The sequence below is a fragment of the Hipposideros armiger genome, unplaced genomic scaffold (assembly GCF_001890085.2).
Source record: "Hipposideros armiger isolate ML-2016 unplaced genomic scaffold, ASM189008v1 scaffold_645, whole genome shotgun sequence".
NCBI lineage: Eukaryota > Metazoa > Chordata > Mammalia > Chiroptera > Hipposideridae > Hipposideros > Hipposideros armiger.
This window is the reverse complement of record NW_017731995.1, coordinates 258,861-279,669: the sequence shown is the minus strand read 5'-3', so window position 1 is coordinate 279,669 and position 20,809 is coordinate 258,861. Positions and strand designations below refer to the sequence as shown.

At 39.7% G+C, this 20,809-nt stretch overlaps 1 protein-coding gene across 1 annotated transcript; it reads right to left on the bottom strand.

Moving 5' to 3' along the window:
- Nucleotides 1-16,380: 16,380 nt before the first annotated feature.
- On the bottom strand, nucleotides 16,381-20,554 carry SPAM1 (sperm adhesion molecule 1). The gene is made up of 3 exons (XM_019625917.1): nucleotides 19,601-20,554; nucleotides 19,032-19,121; nucleotides 16,381-16,851 (listed from the first exon to the last, which is right to left on the bottom strand). The coding sequence occupies exons 1-3, from the start codon at nucleotides 20,552-20,554 to the stop codon at nucleotides 16,381-16,383; spliced, it is 1,515 nt and encodes a 504-aa protein (XP_019481462.1).
- Nucleotides 20,555-20,809: the final 255 nt, after the last annotated feature.

Here is a 20,809-nt window from a genome sequence, read left to right as displayed (position 1 = left end):
CTGTTCTGCCTTCCTGGAATGCTGGTCCCTGCCTCTGTACCTGGTTAATGCCAGCACCTCAGGGAAGCCTGATGAGTCAAACTGAATGAGTCAAACCACCTCTTTTATTATAGCTGTTCAGAGACCAGCAGACCATTCCTTGAAAGCGTATGTCACCAATGACATTTTCTATATTGCCTGGGAAAGAGGTGGATTATTTTCTGACACCCCTGCTCTACCATCTTCTTGAAATCAAGGGATCAGGATCTAGATAGTACCTCCCCCTGGTAGCGTCAGATAAATAATTATTGCACTGAATGAGTAAATGATTAACAGAGATTTTTTTAAAATACAAATTAGTCAATTCCGGTTGTAACTTTTTTTTTCGTAATCTAAACCTTCATTTTATTCTTGAGACCCTGTAAATCAGGGTCTAATTCCAGTTCCCATCATGATTCGCATGTGTGGAGGACAGACTGTTCCACTGCGTGATGCTATCTGTCCCGCAAGCTGTTGCCTGGGCCAGAATGGAGGTTGTTCTCCAAACCCCCCTCTTGGAGAATGTCTGATCATAAGTGATGATCATTCTGACATAAATCAGCCCCCTTCTCTTGCCTCCCACTACACGCTGGCTCCTGGAACAGGCTGTGTGCTCACCTGGTCAAGCTGAGGTAGTATAGGCAGCCTAGGAAATTGACTTGGTGCAATGTGAGGTGTGTGACAAGTAACTTGTGTTCCACAAGTAACAAGTGACTGTATCCAGCACCTGCAGTTTGAGAAAAACAAGAACCAGTTTCATCCAGTAAGGCTAATCCCTTTGACCAAAGACCTGACCTTTAGCTGATTTTAATGGCATTATAGTGTCATTTACATTGTAGTTACTATGACTCTCATCATGCATCTGGCACCATGACAGTTGCAGAGGTATCAAATAAGGGGGAAAAAAGGCAGGAAATGTAGGATCTTGCCCAAGGGAAGGAGGTGAATGTATCATGTCAATGGGATGTCACCAATTTTCACCCTGGGAGGGATAAAAACCCCCGATCATAACTTCCTTAAGACTTTCAAGGACATAAAAACCCAGTCACTATTCCTGTGGGCTAAGGCCTCTCTTGGATATCCCTGTGAGCCTCAGGCCACAAAGCATGTAAAGCAATTGCCATACCTGGTAACATTCACTACTGGTACCGTGACTGTCCCCACCTTTACTACATAATTCTTTGCCGCCTGGCAATCTGCGCTCAGAATATCTACTTCATCCTTGAGCCACCCAAGACATGCCTCATATGTAAATTTCCCTTAATAAACTCTATTAATTGCTAGACTGAGTGACCTGCCTCTTTCTTCTGTCTTTCTCTACCCCTTACAGAGTTAGGTTTTCAGCCTCAGACGTTTGTCCTGGGTCTGCGTGTACTAACAGCATGGAATCAGCAAGACACTTTTCCATTTATGAATATAAAAGTGTCTGCTCCAATAAGAGATGCTTGGGTAGAAATCAATGCCTTGTCTTCATAGCACACATTTTCAGAATCAAGCTTAAGTTGTGTTTCTGCAGAGACCACATCAGTTATCAATCAACTCAATTAAACCAGCATCAAAATTGATAACAAATGGAAATATAATATATGAATAAAATTTTATATGATCTCCATATATGTCTAGAAACTAGAAAACTATAATACACATAACTTCTCTCATAGTGTACATATGTATGATCTTCTAAGAAAAGAGTCATGGGTTCTCTTCCATATGTGAATACTTATTTATTTTTAGAAATTTGACATAAACAATTATCCTTACTTTATAAAATGGATTGCTCCAGGCTCAACATGTTTAAATTGATTTGTAGTCAATCCTATTACATTTTAAGAGGTCAAGAAATTCATTATTGGGCCAGTCAAGTGGCACATTGGTTAGGGGTTGGCTTGGGATGCCAGCTCTGAGAAGCAGGGCCCCAGTTCGGATCCCACATGAGGGCCAGTGATGCTGCACCCTCTACAGCTAAGATGATGAACAACAGCTCGACCTGGAGCTGGGCTGCTGTGAGTCGCTAGCGATGGTGTAGGCTGCAGTGGGGCTGCAGTGGGGTTGCAGTGGGGCTGCAGTGAGCTGCCGTGAGCAGCCAGCAGCTGGAGTGAGCGGCCATCCAATGGCTGGCGAGCGACTGCCTTACTTGGGAAGAGCGCAATGATAATACCAACATGGGCCAGTGAAGAGACATCCTCCAGAACTAGACTGAAGAACAAAAGGACTGCAACTTGTCTGTTTCCCTTCCCTGATTCCCCAATGCTCTTCCCTTCCCCCAATTCCCCAATAAAATCTTAAAAAAAAATTCATCATTCATAGGAACTCTGGAGTGGAAAAAGGATTGACTTAAGCAGCTGTTTTTCTGTTAATTAAAACCTATTGGGAATATGATATACTATTTTTGTTGTTTCTCTCTTCTCAGAGCAATAGAAAAATCCTTTCATGATAGGATGTAAGCAGAGAGTACAAAGACAACTCAGGTCATCAATGCGAATAAAAAATGGAGAATGCCCTTAATCAATAACTTTCACTTTTTGTTTACACATAAGAAACTTTTCCTTACTCCATACATAAGTATGCTTTCTCTTTCATTATGTGGTCTTTATAATTAATATTCCAAATCAGTGCCTCTTCACTCTTATTCAAAAAGCCAAGCCATCTTTGTTTCTTATTCCAAGCAGCCAAGATACCAACTGGGACCATGCCTCTTGGGATTGAAAAGCTGGTCTTCTGAGACCTTCCTACTGTTAATCGAGTCACACAGTCCATGGCAGCTGTGAGAAAACTAGTGAATCTAGAAGTACTATAAAATGTTCAGTTAAACATATTCCCTTCAGGAATTCTATTAAAACTATTATGTGTATGTGTATAGTACAAAAGAGAGCTCAATGAACCACTCACTTGCTTAACTAATATTGCAAGTTTCCACATTCATCAGGTTGATAAATTGCTCTGTTAATTCGGTTATTAAACATTTGTTGACATAATACTAATTTACTATATTTGATCTGGTCATCAAAAATTCCAGTTGTCATTCTTTAGAATAGAAAGAACACTAGCTTGGGACACTAAAAACCAAAACCAAAACAAAAACAGCTGGCTTCTCCCTCCAGCTCAACTCCACATTCGATGTGCAATCTCAGACAGGTCATCTGGCTTCTTTGAATCTCATTTTCTTCATCTATTAAATAAAGAAGTTGTACTAGATTATGCCTCAGGGCCTTCTTCACTATATAAGTCTTCCAAATATTAATTATTTATACTTATTTTTAAATCGCCAGAGAGTTGTTATTAACAATTATTCTAAAAACAGTGTGGGTAACATTATTTTATATAAAAAAATGTTGATTTGTGATACGTAGGCACAGATTTGTGTAAGAGTTGTGCAAATAGAAGTTTGCTGATGGGGATATAATTAGACTGGAACCTGGACATCCAAGAGTAAGACTCCCAGGGCCAGCAGGGTGGCTCAGTTACTTAGAGCGCATGCACTTAAAAACAAGGTTGCCGGTTTGACTCCCGCATGGAATGGTGGGCTGCGCCCCCCCCCGCCCCCCGCAACTAGATTGAAAGTGGCAGCTGGACTTGGAGTTGAGCTGCGCCCTCCACGACTAAGACTGAAGGACAACAACTAGACTTGGAGCTGATCGGTCCTGGAAAAACGCAATGTTCCTTTCTTCAATTCCCCAGTAAAAGCTTTAAAAAAAAAAAAAAAAGAGTAAAACTCCCAGACTCACCCTTGACAGTTCCTAAAGCTACCAGTCCCTACAACTTTAGATGGTATGAGCAGATCAAGAACCTATATGGAATTTAAAAAAAAAATCTATGTCCCCAAGAGGTTTTATTTCATATTGTGTGGCATTAGTTTGTAGTTATGTTTTTAATTCTAAAGTCATAAAATGTTCTATATGGGGCATCTTACCTTATGTAACAGTACACAAAAGGAAATTTCACCCATAGAATAATCAACACCATGAGTAAACTGTAACATAAATTATGGACTTGGGTGATTATGATATGTCAGTGTAGGTTCACCAGCTATAACAAATGCACCATTCTGTGGAGAATGCGAGTGTGGGGGTAGGCATTGTATGGGTAATCTCTGTACCTTTCCCTTAATTTTGCTGTGAACCTAAAACTGCTCCCCAAAAAATAAAGTGTTAGCTTCTTAAAAAAGGAAATTGCAAATCAGTGTGTATGATTCCATTTTTTCATACATTATATAAAACTATATATGTTTATGTGCTTACAAACTAATCCAGAAGAATTCATTTATTTATGCAGTTCTGCATTGCTTACACTTTTTTCAGTATTTGCTATTCTTGTACTTAAATTTTTTTTAAAGATTTTATTGGAGAATTGGGGGAAGGGGAACAGACAAGTTGCTGTCCTTTTGTTCTTCAGTCTAATTGTGGAGGATGTTGCTTCACTGGCCCAAGCTGGCACCATCATTGCGCTCTTCCCGGGCGAGGCAGATCAGTCGCTGGCTTCTGGATGGCTGCTCACGGCGGCTGCTGGCCGCTCACTCTGGCTGCCGACTACATATGGTAGTTTATGGCAGCCTACTGCAGCAGGGGCTGCAGCCTACGCCATCGCCAGCAACCCATGGCAGCCCAGCTCCAGGTCGAGCTGTTGTTCAGCATCTTAGCTGCAGAGGGCAGCATCACTGGCCCTCATATGTGGGATCCGAAACGGGACCCTCTGGCATCCCAAGCCAGTTCTTAACCAACGCGCCACTCAGCCGGCCCAAAATTTTTTTCTTAATGCTAAACTAAATTTAATTCAATTGCCTAAAAAGCACCAAATTATAAATTGATTTTAGAACAGCACAAACTTATGTATTTTAATATCTGTTCCATATTCCTACTAAGTCGGGCTTTCAACCATAGCACACAGTGGAAAGAAGCCCAAAGAAGCCGATAGAAGCTCACATATTTGCTCTATCTGGGTATTATACTAAGGAACCCTCTCTTACCTATAAAGAATGCCAAAAACATTGAAAACAGCTAAGATTAGAATCCCAGAATATTAGTCTTTAGAAGGAACTAAGAACACCCAACAATTATTAAGTGTTTAATATTTGCCATCTATGGTTCTAAGAGTTTATCAATTATAACTTATCTTCTCCCCTAACATCCTTATTGCTATCCCCATTATACAGCTAAAGAAATTGAGAAACAGATTGAATAATATACCCAAGGTCACAGCTAGTCAGTGGTGGAGCTGGGGTTTGAACCAGCAATCCAGCTGCAGACCCTGCACTATTAACGACTCACTAACCAGGACTCGTTCTAGGGGAATTCTTTAGATAGTTTAAACAATAGACAGCACATGCAATTAGGCATTCTTGTTTATGGAGTAGTCCTAGGTAATTGCGAGTTTTTGTTACTAATCACATTAAACTAAAGTCTGCTTTGCAGCATCTTATACCCAGTGGCCTTAGTACTTTTGTCTGTAAAGACATAGAACAAGTCCCAGAACCAGACACCTTTGCATTAAAAAAGAATCTTAAAAATTACACTGGTCAGACATCCTTCAATGCTTCCTCATTGAAATGGAATTTAAAGAAAGCTAGTATATCACCCTATATTGCTCTCCAAGCTTCACTTTCCCAATTTCTTCAGCCAGGGCTCCTTCTTTGGGAAACACAGCCATTTGTCAAAATTGCTCTTGAGCTTTGGTGCGCAGAATTGAATTTAACATTCAAGAATGGTATACTGCAAAATCAGAGAGGCATTATTTCTTAATGTAGGTAATACTAGGATTTGATAGAAAAGACATCCCTGCTGTGCCCATAGATGTATCTCTCGTACTGAACTTGGACTACTGTATTTAAAAACGGTTATCCTACTAAGGCCAAAGTGTGCTGTAATGCCAAACGCATGAGTAGAAGTTGGGGTCTTATTGTAATGAAGTAGCCATTGCCAGCGTCAGTTATCCATGGGAGCAGAATTATAACTTGGAAGGGGGTCTACAATGACAAAGAAACGCATCATCTCCCTCACTGCACCTTGGGTCTTTAGAAGTGTTTGGAGGGCTGTGGGTTGATGAGGGAAGTTAAACACTGCACAGGGAGAAAAGCCGGGTGGTTAGCAAGGAGATACAACTCCCTACGGTTGGGCAGGGGTCATACCCACAAGGGACCCTAAGGAGAACCGAGTCCTGTTCCCTGAGAAGAGCCATTCCTAGAGGCCAACTGTGTCTGGTAGCCGTTGTGTGGGAATCCCTCCAAGTCCTTGGAGGTTTTAGTTAAATTATGGTTTGTGCCGGAGTAAAGATATATGGGGTACAGCTTGTTGGTGCCAGTGGAATCTCTTCAAGGATAAGAAAAGATCTGTGAGGTTCAGTGCCCCTCCCTATCTGCAGACTCTGTCCACTGCCAAGCCTGGAGAATTAGAAAATTATTCTGTTAAGAGAGCTGGTGAGTTTTCCTGTAGCATGCTAATACTTGTAGCTTTTCAATAATTATACTACGCCTTATAATTATCACGAACTTAAGATCAGCTAAAATGCTCAGGACTTTTTCAGGCATCTCTACTGTACCTATCCCCATACCTGTTCAAATGAAATTTTTTTTTTTAAAGATTTTTATTGGGGAATTGGGGGGATGGGAACAGCCCTGGGGAATTGGGGGAAGGGGAACAGACAAGTTGCTATTGTTTTGTTCTTTAGTTTAGTTGTGGAGGACGTTGCTTCACTGGCTCAAGTTGGCACCATCATTGCGCTCTTCCTGGGTGAGGCAGATCAGTCGCCGGCTTCTGGACGGCCGCTCACTGCGGCTGCTGGCCGCTCACGCTGGCTGCTGGCTACACACGGTAGCCCATGGCAACCCACTGCCACAGGGGCTGCAGCCTACACCGTCGCCGGGGACTCATGGCAGCCCAGCTCCAGGTTGAGCTGTTGTTCAGCATCTTAGCTGTGGAGAGCAGTGTCACTGGCCCTCATATGTGGGATCTGAACCGGGGCCCTCTGGCGTCCCAAGCCAGTTCTTAACCATCGCGCCACTCGGCTGACCTCAAATGAAATTTTTTAACCTAAATATGAGAGCTCACAATTTTTCAATTAGATATTGTTGGGTTTTTCCCCTAATGTTTCAGCATGTCAAGAATATAGAGCCAATCTTGGTCTGATTGATTATAGTGCTAGTGAGCCCTCCCAGCTTTGTTACCATTCAAATTGAACAAATGTGTGTTGTTAGATGTCTTCAATCAAATCATCATGAATGAATGAATGAATGAATGAATGAATGAATGAATGAATGAAATAGAGTCAAGGATCTAACTTGCTTTCTTTATTTAACCAGCCTTGAAATGAATTCACTTACTATTATCTGGTACATATTTCATCAAGTTCTCAAGGATATCATTAGAGGCTTGTCAATTTCCTTGCTGCACTTAAAATACATTATGTTTATGTCATTCCTTGTTAACTTAGTAATCGTCCTTGACAAATAAAAAGAAAAAAATAAGTAAATGTGGGTATTGAATCTATTTTATGGTGCTGTGATTAACTTACTCCCTTCCAAAATACCAAACTATCTGCTAATACTTGTTTTAAACTTTTTGCCAAGAATCAATTTCAATGTTAATAAAATTAACACCCCCATTTTTTGAAAATATAAACAGCATTAGTCCATCAATCCATTTTCTTCTTATAGAAGGAAAAAAAACAGCAACATACCAGGTAAGTCTTCCACTGAGATTCCCTTTGGCTGGTTCTAGAGGCTAAGCGACACCAATAAAAGAACAGAGATGAATAGCTGATTATCGGAGATAGGCTTCCTCTGTGTTTTTTGTTTTTGTTTGTTTTTCTTTAAGGAGGGCACAGCTCACAGTGGTCCATGTGGGGATCGAACCTGCAGTCTTAGTGTTATCAGCATCACACTCTAACCAACTGAGCTAACTGGCTGCCCCAGCTTCCTCTGTTCTAATAGTTCCCAAATATGAATGACCAGCAGAATCAAGTAGGAAGTGTTTTTTAACTTGTTGGCAGGATTATTTTAATGGACATCCCTTGGACCCATCCCCCAGTATTCTGACTTAGCAGGCAAGGGGAAGGATCAAGAAATCCTCAGGTAGCTCTGAGAAACAGCCTTGTTAGGGGACTACCATATTCATATCTGTGCTTTTCTTTCCTTGGATTTGATGGAGCAATCATTTAGTTAGAGAGCTAAAATGATTACTGTATTTCATAGATTCCAAGACACATTTGTACATTTTAATATTTTTAAAATTGGTATGTATCTTATAATTGATGTTTCATGGTTTAATTGAGAGCATTTTTTTTTCTGTCTTATTGGTACTTAAAGAAATGGTGCACCTTGGGCCAGCCGAGTGGCTCAGTTGTTTAAGAGATCGCTCAAGAGTGCAAGCTCTGAGAAACTAGTGGTTCGATTCCTGGCCTGAGCTAAGCTGCCGCTGAGCTGCCAACAGTAGGCAGGATGGCTCAGCTAAAAAAAAAAAAAAATGGTGCATCTTATGATTGATGGTGTATTAGATTCAATGAAATATGTTTGTTGCAAGTTTTAAATTAATTTCACTGTGTTTCATAGTCACAAACTTATCTTTAACCTCTATTTAGCAAATAAATACATGTCTTTGGTAGCAAGGCAGAATTAGCTGAGAACATGAAAGAGGAACTACACATTTGCTTAAGACCATTGGAAAAATCAATACTCTTTGTATTGCAAGAAAAGCCAATAATGTCTAGAACTTTTGGTAACAAAAATTGAGAACAGAGAAATAAGAGAGGTCCATCAGAAATTATAGACTATTCTAAGTCTGATTAATGTGGTAACTAATAAGCAAGTTTTTAGTAATAATTATTTGAAAATTATGTTGAAGAAATTACAAGAGAATGAAAATTTCCTGCTTTGCAACAAATAGCCACTTATTTTCTTGCCTTCAAGAAAACTTCCTGGATTGGAGGTAAAGCTGAAAATGAAATTAATAAACAGGGGTCAGACTGTGGTCCAGACATGCACACAGGAGTAGGTTGTACAATGAAACAAATGTGACACAGTTACACCAGGACAAAAAAAAAATTGAATACTGATCTGGCCTTCTTAATTGTATGAAAGAAGAAAATGAAGAAGAATTGGAAAAGCATCTAGTGGCAGAACGGGAATGGGAACCCAGAAGCATGGTTCCCAATCCAACACTCTTTCAACTCTATCACTATTGTCGCACTACTTCTCTCAACAACAAAACAAAGTGTTTGATTTTTCCTGACCCTTAGAAGACAAGACTTAAAAAAAAAAAATTTACAATATTTGAATAATCTAAGAAACTTAAGTACCTTCCAGTTATATGATACTATTTACATTTCTTCTTTTTTATTTTTATAGAAGCACAATTTTTTTTCAGCAGAAACATTTTATCTTGGGAAGAAAGTTTAACTTCAAGCATTATCCCTTTTATTTGTTGACAATTATTATTTTCAAAAAAGCAAAACAAAAACCAATTTAAGCTGTTTTCTCAAAACTGTGGCAAAACTCCAAGACCCTGCTTAAATATTGTGGTGGTATTAGTTTAAGGATCATTAAAATGTATCTTAAAAAAAAAAACATATGCCTGTCTTATCAAAAAAGAAATGTACAGAAATCTTTTAACACAGATTCCAGATACTCATGTGCACAAAAGGATGTATAAATGATGGAAAAGAACATTTTTATCAGGTTTTATTTTATTCGGTTAACGTTATTTAAAACCAGTAGAATAGGGTGTCACTGAACAGTAATGGCCTTGTCACTAACTGATGCTGGTTAAATTGGATAGCCATATAGAGGGAAAAAAATGAATCTTGATCCTACCTTTTATCATTAAAAAAAATTCTAGGCAGGTTGCAGGTATAAATATGGGAGGGAAAACAATGAAGCTTCTAGAAGATACCATAAATTTTATTAATGGCCTTGGTCTAGGCAAAGATTTCTTAAGCAGGACACAAAAAGCACTACCCTTAGAGAAAAAGACTGATAAATTGGGACATTAAAATAAGGAACTTCCATTCTTCAAAAAAAATCATTACGAGAGACAAGGGCAAGCCACCAGTCTGGAAGAACGAATGCTGATGGACATGTAGGCTGTACTAGCACTCCTATGGACATGCTTGAATTTGTCCTTTGGTGTATAGTCTCTGCATTCCTCTTGGAGAGAACCTTGAAGTGGTTTGTTACATAAATTCGTACATATTCATACCATAGAATATTACATAGTAACAAAAATGAACAAACTATTATTGCAATATGAATGAATCTCACAAAAATAATGTTGGGGATACGGGGAGAGAAAGGCAAGCACAAAAGAGTACATACTGTGTGATTTTATTTATATAAAGTTATACATCAGAAAAACAAATCTAAGATGATAAAAGCCAGGCAGGAATTACCTTTGATGGAGAGGATGGCGCCTGGGGAAAAACACAAAGGCATTTCGAAGTGAAAATGCTTTGAACTGTAAATGTATGATCTGTACAGTTTTCTGTATGCATGCTACACTTGAATAAAATAATTATAAAAAGGAAAAAAGAAAAAAACATTATACTAATAATCATCTATTGTGGCATTATGAACTAAGAGAGTTGAAACTGGAGGTGATCCAAAACAATCATTGAATTTTAGCTAAAACAATTACCTAACATGACTACATATTTCTGACTAAGGAGGACATTTATATACCAATCTTAGTCTGTATAACATTTGTTATAGTTTTGAAGTAATTAATAATTTTATCAACTGGGTTTTCTAATTTAAAAAATCATCATCCTTATTTTTTTATCTTGCTTTTACAACATAAACAAATCCTGCACAACTTGATGAATTGCAGATTTTCTTCAGAGTTGGTTTTTCCTGCTTAATTTTCTAATATTAAAGTTGTCAGTCGGAATTATGCTCTGTGATATGCTCTGATCATGAAATGAAAACATGTAGTCGTTCAGGTGTTGAACAAACTATAGAACTTTCGAAAAACCTCATTTCTCTAAGGAATATGTATTACTACATCCTTATTTGTGTTTTATTGGAAAACGAAAGAGAAAACAAACGGCTTCAGAAGAGAAGAACACGGGCCAACGAAGACGGCAGGCCTGGGTCAAACGTTACACTTTGGAGGCTCCTCAGCGATATGAAAATGGACCATGGGACACCTACAGGAAACCTACTTTGTGGAGTGTCATACTGCTTGCAGGCCGCTAGAGGGACCAACTAATTAAGTACCAAGTAAGAAATAATCTCTGAAAGAGAAACAGTCTACTCCTGAGAATGTACTGAGAATGTGGAGCAATTTCCTCAGAGGGTGGAAGGTAGTTGGGCAGATTTTGAATGTGGATGACAACCTACCCACGTTTAGAGGAGGGTGGCCAGGTTTCCCCTCCTCTGGGAACTGAGGTCAAGGGAGAATGGGTCATCTTGCCCTGATCACAGTCATTGGTAACTTCCAGGTCTTCCGTTGATCCTAAAGTATGTATGTCTTTATTCCCAAAGTGCTCAATGTTTATTACATCAGAGTAACAAGCTATCCCCAGGATATAGGATTTAAGGAAATGATTAGTGATGATAATAAAGCAGAAGTTACACACAAATGGAGGAATAACCCCAGTAATCATAATACGTTAGCTTATTACTATCAATAATAATAATTATTATTGGTATTATCATGAAGCACTTCTATGTCAGGCACTGCACTAAGTTCTTTCATGCATTTTTCTCATGTAATCCTCATCACACATTTTTTTACTTTTTATGGCGTAGGAGGCTTAGAGATGAGCTACCACTTATCCAGGATGCACAGCTCAGAAGTGTGCATCCAGATCCTAAACCCACACTGGCCTGATTCCTCAATCCGGGCTAGCTAGTTATGCGGCAATGATAAGACTTAGATGTATGTCTGATTCTAAATTTACAATTAGACACGTGTCTCTATCTCTTCTTCACACTGTGCTCCATTTCGATATGTGTCTTCGTCTGATGGACTTGCAAATTGCCCTAACCACATCTTAAGATGGATAACATTAATTTGGGTGGGAGCAGCCACTTTTCCAGGTGTCATGAGTGATGGCTATCAAAGAGCTGTTTTATCTTGGACAGAGCCACCTGGTGACAACATGCAATGGAGGAAGTGAACTTTTTGAGAAACTTTGATGTCCTATGCCAAAAGTGGATCTTTTTCATTTTTATCACTCTTTAAAGTGTTTTTTAATCTATTAACCATTCGTATTTTGTCCTCAGAATAAACATGTGTGTTAGAGAAGACATTTATTAGCATCCTCTTGTTAGAGAAGAAATTGTTGCCATAAATACGAAGTAATTTGCCTATCATCAGATAGCATGTTGATTACCACTCTGAAACTAGAACTGTTTTTTTTCTTTTCTTTTAGTGAGCTGTGTATCATTTTCCTTCTTAAAATCAGATGTATTGAGTTATCTTCATATACGATAAAATTAATCACTTTTAAATGTGCAGTTCAATGAGTTTTGTTAAATGTATACAGTTGTGTAACCATCTACAATCAAGAAACTACAATCAAGAAACAGAACAGTTCTTTCTTGCCCTCTCCAGCCAATCAATCTCCTCTTCCACCCCCCAGCACCTGGCAACCACTTATCTGCTTTCTGTCACTATAGTTATGGAATCAGACATTTTATATAGTCTTGTGCCTGCCTTTCTTTGATTAGCACAATGCTTTCAATATTTGTCCATGTTGTTACATGTATCAGTAGTTGGTTTCTTATTGCTGAATAGTATTCCATTACATGGCTGTATCAAAACCTGTTTGCCCATTCATCAGTTATTGGACATTTGGGTTGTTTCCAGTTTTGAGCTATTATACATAAAGCTATTAGGAACATTCCTAACACATCTTTGTAGGGGCATACATTTTTATTTTTCTTTGGTAAATACCTAGGAGTGGAATGGCTGGATCATATGGTAGATGTATACTGCCAGATAACTGTCAGACAGTTATCAAAATGACAGCACCATGTTCAATTCCCACCAGCACTGTGTGAGTAACAATTGTTCTATACCCTCATCATCGCTTGGTATTTTAGCCATTTTAGTGATATTTCATTGTGGTATCATTTTAGTGGTATCTCATTGTGGTTTAAATTTCTATTTCCCAATGACTCTTCAGTTTCTTTCTACAACAAAGTATGTTGAGGAATAGAAATTAGAAGGAGACTTAGGTTCCCCAGCATCAGGAACAATTACTTAAGCTCTCTGTGCCTAGGTTTCCTTGTATTTAAACTGTGCTTGATAATAATACAAACCTCATAGGATGGTTGTAAGGATTAAACGAGTTAAATATACGAAATGCTTAGAGCAGTGTCTGGGCCTTGATAAATGTTTAATGAATATTAGCTGGTTGTGTTGTTATTGTTGTTACTGTTCTCAGTATTTTTGCTCCAAAGGGAGTTGAATGCTTTTGCTCTGAAGTCACGACGACTATAATCTCTCTGGAGCTGTAAGATCTGGGACAACTGTTTTATAGCACCAGGGGAGAAACTGGAATAAAGAATGGTATAGAAGCATATCCACTTCTTCCCTCTCCACAGACTCCAGACACCAAACTCACTGGCAGGAAGCAAAGGGGTGGGTAAACTGATTTCCATTACAGAGAATGGGGAAACTCATCTAAGGAGCCACAGACAAGGGAAATAGTTGGGTTGGAGCTAAAGATCAAAGAGGCAGAAAAGCAAAAGGAAAGCACTTCAGGATAGATTCCCCAGGGACAGGAGGAAGGGTTAGGAAGTAGGGCAGGTTAGCAAGTGCAGACAGGTGTCTGAGGGGAAGGCTGGGGCAGGCTAAGGAGGCGTGGTGGACAGCTCTGGGAATGATGGTTTGGATGAAGTCAGGCAAGGCAGAGAGGATTGGGAAGCTGGCAAGAGCAAGATCTACGCTCAACTTAAGGAGAAGAGCCCGTTGGTCCTGGGGAATTAAACCAGGGTTGGGAAAGGGGAACCTGGTACTATCTGTAGGCTAAAATAGAATCTTTCCCAAAATATACCAGTTTTTCCAAATTGAGAATGTAAGCTTCATCCTACCTGCACAGAAGCTAGCAAATACTGCTACAAACAAAACAGCAAAACATTCATGGTGGATGAGGCAAGCCTCCATCAATAACAGAATGTGAGTCTAAGTCCTTTCCTGGTAATTTCCCATTCTACCCTTTTCATTGTTGTCACTAAGCTCCATAGTCTGGGTGACCTTGAGTCACATGCCCACCCACTCCAACCCTATCATGTCCCCCAGGCCATGCAAGCCTTGTAGTCATCATGTTTTGTTGTTGCTGTTTGTTTGTTTTTTGCTTTTGGTTTTTGTGGAGGGCAGTGTCACTGGCCCTCCTATGTGGGATCCGAACCGGGGCCCTCTGGCGTCCCAAGCCAGTTCTTAACCATCGCGCCACTCGGCCGGCCCTGCTGTTGGTTTTTGTATGTTATAACATTTTGACATCTTAAAAAAAGAAAACCTTTCTGGCTAGGGAGAGACTGCCTCTTCCCCAGAGCTAACCAATTCTTAGAGACAGAAAACAGCATGCTACCTGATATGCAAACTAACCAACCAGAGCCCTCCCTCCTCTATATGGCCTCTACACACCAGGAGACAGGGTCCTCTGCCTTGATCATCCCAGGGCAGGTACCAGGCAACTAGAGACCATTTCTAAAGCCCAAAGCCTGCCCAGATTATTCAAACTAGCCAGTCCTAAACTATTTATCCTGCCTTGCCTTTCCTACAAGCTCCCCCATCCCCCACACCATGCCCACACCCACCTCCGCTCCTGCCTCTGTTTCCTGACTGACACTTGGTGTTTCTCGTGTGTCCACGCGTGGTGAGCCAGGCCTCTTGTTTCTCAGGGAGCTGTTACCATCATTAAACTTTTTTTTCCCATGGTATCGACCTTTCTGTGTCATCACTCAATCTCCTTCATAAATTAAGACCCAGACACAAAACACACTTTTCCGCCTCCCCACTCTTTTGGAATCTGTTTCTGACTGCCTTTCCTACTCCGATCCCCCCGCCCCCATCACTTTATATTCAGCCCTGTTGTCTCTCTACCTGCACCTTTTCCTGGTACTTGGCCTTTGCTCCCTACTGTCTTCCTGTCTCCCCGCACTGCCCCTTTCTCATTCCACCCCATTCGTTCTCTGATGCCTACTCAGCCTGAGGAAAGGCACATGATACAGGTTTGCATCCGAGCTCCAGAACTGCAGTAGCATCGCCTGTAAAAAACACCTGCCACACTGTCACACCCACCTGTGCTCATCTCTTTAACTTGGTCAAGCTCACAGGTGTTCTTTGTTGAACACCAAGAAAATAACCAAATTTAATACATATATATGTACGAGAACCCTGCATACGTGAGAGAGTCAGAGACCCCATATGCAAGAGATGTTAAGAGATAGGAAGGGGTCATAGGTATAGAATACATCCTGAGCTAGGAAGGAGATAAGGTGCCTTGGGGGCTCCAAAGGATCATTGCAGGATGACAGGAAGAGCAGATGCTTAGTAAATAGAAGTTTGCTCTGCCATATAGATGGGTCAAAAGGACATTATTACTGATAATCTCTTATTATGGGCAAATCCCTTAATTCAAGTTCTTTCAGGTAGTCAAGGGAGAGACAGACGTTTCTCTTGAGCCTGAAGCTAACATTGCCTTAAGCTCAAAATGATCCACATACCACAGAAGCACATCCTGGGGTGGCTTATTCTAAATCCCAGCAGTAAACGTTGAAAGCTGGGTTTGCCCTCCTAACTGTCCAACTCTCAAATCCATGCGTTTTCCAGTTTGCCTTCCCATCTTCATTCGTTCCGAATCCTGATCACCTGACGGCCATTAAAGTATTCTAAAGTAAACTAGTCCATGTAAAGTGTCCTTTACAGATTATTCTCAGTTGTCTCTTTTCGTGGCTTACTTATGAAAACATGGCTTTGATGGTAGAATCATAATAGGAGTGGAGAATGAAGGATAGAGCTAAAGAAAAGGGAGGGCAGCTTGGTCCAAGAGGACCTGGATTATGAAAAGTGGCCATGACAACTCCCACACTTAAAATTCTTTAGTGGTTCCCCCACTGGCTTTTATTTGTTCAACAAATGTTTACTGTGCACCTACTAAGTCCCCAGATGCTGTTTATCACACTGTGGATACAGCAGCAAGTAAAACAGACCAAATACCTGTTCTTACGAGGCTTACATTATAGGGAGGTGATGGGGAGTAAAAATCATATTGTGATGTGTGTGCAAGAAAAAAATCAGTCAGGTCACGAGGTCTAAGAGTGGCTTTATTGTAAAGTAATCATTTGACCATCGCTACTGTATACCACTCTAAGCCATGGGTACATTATTTCTTTGATGACGCCCTGAAAGTTCTTCTCCAACACCTTCAAATTCTTGTTCGTATGCCAGAGCATTCATTTTCCAAAAAAAATAAAAAGAATAAGAAAAAGAGCAGTACACTGGTACTTGACTGGAATATTTCACATTCTGAGTTTAGAATGGCCTTTATACAAATATCTTTGGTTGCGCATACATGAATGGCATGAGTGTCATTTAAATCAACTTTCTTCTCACAGCTGACATTGCCATAACAGCTGCAATAAAATTTTTCGGAAAATTGCTTCAGGTCTTCAAGTGTGGGTTCCCCTCGTACTACGAATTTTCCATTGTCCTTCATTTCGATAGCAAAATTCACTGGGTTCAGGTGAAGATAGTTAAATGAATCCCAATCTCGCCTTACACAAAATCCTTGCCCGTGGCAAAACACTTGGCTACACATTTTGGCTGCAAGGGTGAGGTTTATGATGTAAGGATTCAATGTAGTCTTCATGTAATTGTGTAGATTCGTGCAGGAGTCCTGCGAAATAATAAGGTTGGCATATCAAGATCCGTATCCATGGACCAGCACACCATTCCATAGCATTTCCACGTATACAGATACAATAGATGTAAATAACCTCAAGACATTAAGTAAATAATCAATGCATTTTGAGTATTTATTACTTTGTTTTTAGCACTACTTTATCCTACATTTTTATAATTTAATTTTTAATAATGGCTGTGTGGAACAACAAGTTCACAAAGTTTCTGAATATTTAACAATCAGGTCTCATGAGCTGGGACCAATAGGAGCTGGCTTTGTCACACCATGGGATCTACTAAAATGGAATAGAAAGAAATGGTTTGCTTACATTTTATGACAATTGTTTTAAGTCAATTCCAATCATTGTAAGTAAACCTGCGATTACCAGTTTCTCAAGCTGTCAATGCATCGCACGAAACACAACACATAATCCATGACTCTACTGATTACAAATGACATAGGAAAAAGGGGCAGTAATGATACAACTGGCATTCAGAATGCTCATCCATTGGGGAAGGTAGCAGAAGTATATACAACACTCCACAGGGGACAGTTCCAAGGCAGTTTCATTAACTAGAAAATAGTCATATTGAAGTTGAAGGCTTGTCTCTGTATAAACAATACTGAGGAGAAGCTGAGAGTCACGGTAGAAGAATGTGAACCTAAGATTAAAGTGCAAGTAAAAAAAAAGGTGTGACAATTAAATAGTATGTCACATCATCCTACTAACTGGGGAATGCCTAATTTATTTCTCATCAAAGTAAGGGTGGAGGTCTCAGTTCTGAAAAAAAAAAGTCATGTGAAGAACTTTTAAATGGTTCCATCATAACCCATCAGAGAACCCTTGAGGAAGGAGTTTATAGATCTGGGAAAACAACTAATGAAGATTAGGAATGTACTTCGGTGGATTATAACTTTTAAATAATTTTCTAACATGTGAAAAGATTTTGCAAAAGGGACCTACTTACCTTTCTCTCAACTTATGTTTTATATTTTTTTCTCTTGGTTGGTGATCAAACCAGAGACCATAGAATTCTACCAGACAGGTAGAAGGGCTCCAATTACTGGGAAAGAATTTCATGGAGGTGACTGTTATTAAGAACTTTTATAAAGGAAGTAAAAATATGGCTAGTCTATCTGAAGGACAAGCGATCAAAAGGTCCCTTCTGATCTTGGAGTACAGGGTCTTCCCTCTGGGTCCTAGGATAAAACTCCCAGGCGATGAACTTCATTAGACATTCTCCATGGCACGTGCGTTACTAGTACTTCCACATCGATTAGAGAAGACAAAACTCAGTTCCAATTCAACAGTGTCTGTGTGAGAGCTTTACACTTGCTTTGAGTCAAGAGAATTGAAAAGGTGAGAGATAAAGACCTGGCGTGGAGAATTAAACAAGGATGAAAATAAAGGAAGAGAGGAAAGATTAGGCTGTGATAGTGAAAGGCTTTTTGAACTAAAGAAAATGAATTAGGAGAGAATGAATACAATTCATACCATACAGACCAAAATAAGATATTCTTTCCTCATAAAACAAGTTTTACTTAAAATTGTACTTAAAATAGACACTACTAAATATAACCTGTGGAAAATAAAGAAGGGTTCCTTTTCCTCTCCCTTAGGGAAGCTTTGAACAATTTGGTAATGTTTTCAAAAAGTAACTCCCAATTGCCCAAACCCCCAAATTTTATTTCTTCCCTGCCCGGCCCCCACCACAGTACTCCTAAAATCTTTCCCATCTCAGAGGCAACTCCTTCAAGCCAAAAGCCTTGAAGTCATTTTAACCACTTCTCTTATCCATCCTACTCACCCAGTCCCTCAGCCAATCTTCCCCACTACCTGATATATTATGTCTACATATGTTGCATTTCCACTTCTGAGAATGTAGGTCCATGGTGAAAGAACTTTGCTCTGTTCACTGCCATTTTTAGCAAGCCACATAGCCTACAGAATGGCAATTAATCTCACTGAATTTCTGTTTCCTCACTGGAAAACCAGTACAATATTTTCTGCCTGAAGACATAACCACACGAATGATAGCTTGATTCAGCCAGTATTTACTGAGCACCTATCACTGTGCCAAGCAGAGTACTATTTTTTCACTCAATACCACAACAATCCTCTAGAACGTTAGAAGTAGAAATGTTTTCATCTATGTCCTATCAATTCAACTTACCAAATTTTGACTTAAATTGAGACTTCCCCACATTATAATTCCAGAGGCACCTAGAGCAACAGTTTCACCAAGTGTATTCACAAGGTCATCCTGGCAAATGTGAAAGAAACAGTTAACAGATAGGAATAACATGAAAGTGTTATACGTAGGACAGTAACACAAAAGCTAAGAGTGCCGGCCCAACAATAATAATTTTAATACTCCCCCACTATTTATTTCTATCTTTCATGCCACCACTGCTCTGCTATAACAAAAACACAGGTATTTCTATTATTATTTTAATTACTTCTATTGACAAGAGAGCAGGCCCATGAAAGAAAAAAAAAGAGGACCTGAGATAATATGTTGTCTATACTACCTAATTTTCCATAGTTTTTAAGATATGTGATGATTACATTTAAACAAAATATATTCACATTTTACATTCATATAATAATGCAGAACCACCTTGTGCATATACCTAGAGGATATTAAAAGCTAAATTTCACTCCCCTCAAAAATGATGTCAAATTCCACCAAACACCATGTGTGGGCACTATTTCATAGCCCTCATACCTTGATTTACTTACCTGAGTAAGGAATTTCGAAGATTGATCAGTAAAGACTGGACGAGCGTATATAAAAATTGGAAGTGGGCTGTTAGGATTGGGTACTTTAGAAACGCGAACAGCTTCGTAAACACGACTCCGCACGAAGAGCGCCGCTCGCTCATTGGACTTCAGGTAGGTATTCAAATAAATGGATGGGAAAAGCGCAGTGCTTTCATTCCACAACCAGTTAAGCTCATCATTTCTTTTCTTTTCTACATCAAAGCAATGCCCGTCGTAACCGTCTTTCCTATAATGATGATTGTAACAATCAGGAAAAAGATAGTAGCCCCATAAGTGTTTTGGCCGAAGTGTTTTTCCCAATTTTAAAGTATCTTGCATGAACTGTTTTCCTGCCAATTCAAAGTTTTCTTTGGCTAGCTTGGTGGCGTCTGTGACAGAAAGTTGTGAGTTTTGTTGCTGAACCAACTCAATAGAACGATTCCTATAAATATCTTTAGGTTTCCAGTTTCTTGCCCAGATAGGCCTCCATTCTTCCCAGTCAATGATAGCCAAGCCCTTGCCGTCTTTTGGCATGTAAGTGGCAATGTCATCCTTAGCTTTGTCCAAATGCCCTTGTAAGGACCCCAACTGGGGGAGTCCTCCATTCTCATCTTTGCCATGTCTATCTATATGAGGATATAAGCCAAGTCTGTCGACATAAAATAAGGTAACGGGTTGTCCTATGGCATCTTTTTGGGGGTTTCCTACCATAGAGAAGAGACTCAGATCTAGCAGCACATTAAACTTCTTAGAACAAGGTTCAGTTGGGGCATTCCAAGCCCAGAGGAAAGGAACATTTGGGAGATAAGGGGGGGCTCTGAAATCCAGAGCCAGGCAACATGGAAGCAAAAGGAAGGTGAACACAACCTGGGACGCTCCACTCGACCCAACCCAGCTCCTAAAGAAGACGTGCTGGGACCGTGGCACTCCCATTGCAAGGAGTAATGGCTATGGAAATCACTGATTTCTTCCTACACACTTTGATTTAGCCAATATTTGATGCAAGATTTCAGCACAGAAGAGGGAATAGTTGAATGAAGCCACTTTGGTGGGTAAAGAAGTATAATGATATTAAGTTTAAATATTATTCTTCCTGCTTCATGCTTCAGGAAGCTTTTGCAAGTTGCTTCATCTATATCTGAAAAAGAAGGACATATAGAATGTATTGGTATACTACGTTTCTATATC

What these genes read in the sequence shown, in the direction of transcription:
- SPAM1 (XM_019625917.1), bottom strand. Translation starts at nt 20,554, where the DNA reads ATGGGAGTGCCACGGTCCCAGCACGTCTTCTTTAGGAGCTGGGTTGGG. An exon ending in CTTCGAAATTCCTTACTCAG is followed by an intron (nt 19,122 to 19,600) that starts GTAAGTAAATCA and finishes CACATTTGCCAG; the next exon opens with GATGACCTTGTGAATACACT. An exon ending in TCAATTTAAGTCAAAATTTG is followed by an intron (nt 16,852 to 19,031) that starts GTAAGTTGAATT and finishes ATTATTTCGCAG; the next exon opens with GACTCCTGCACGAATCTACA.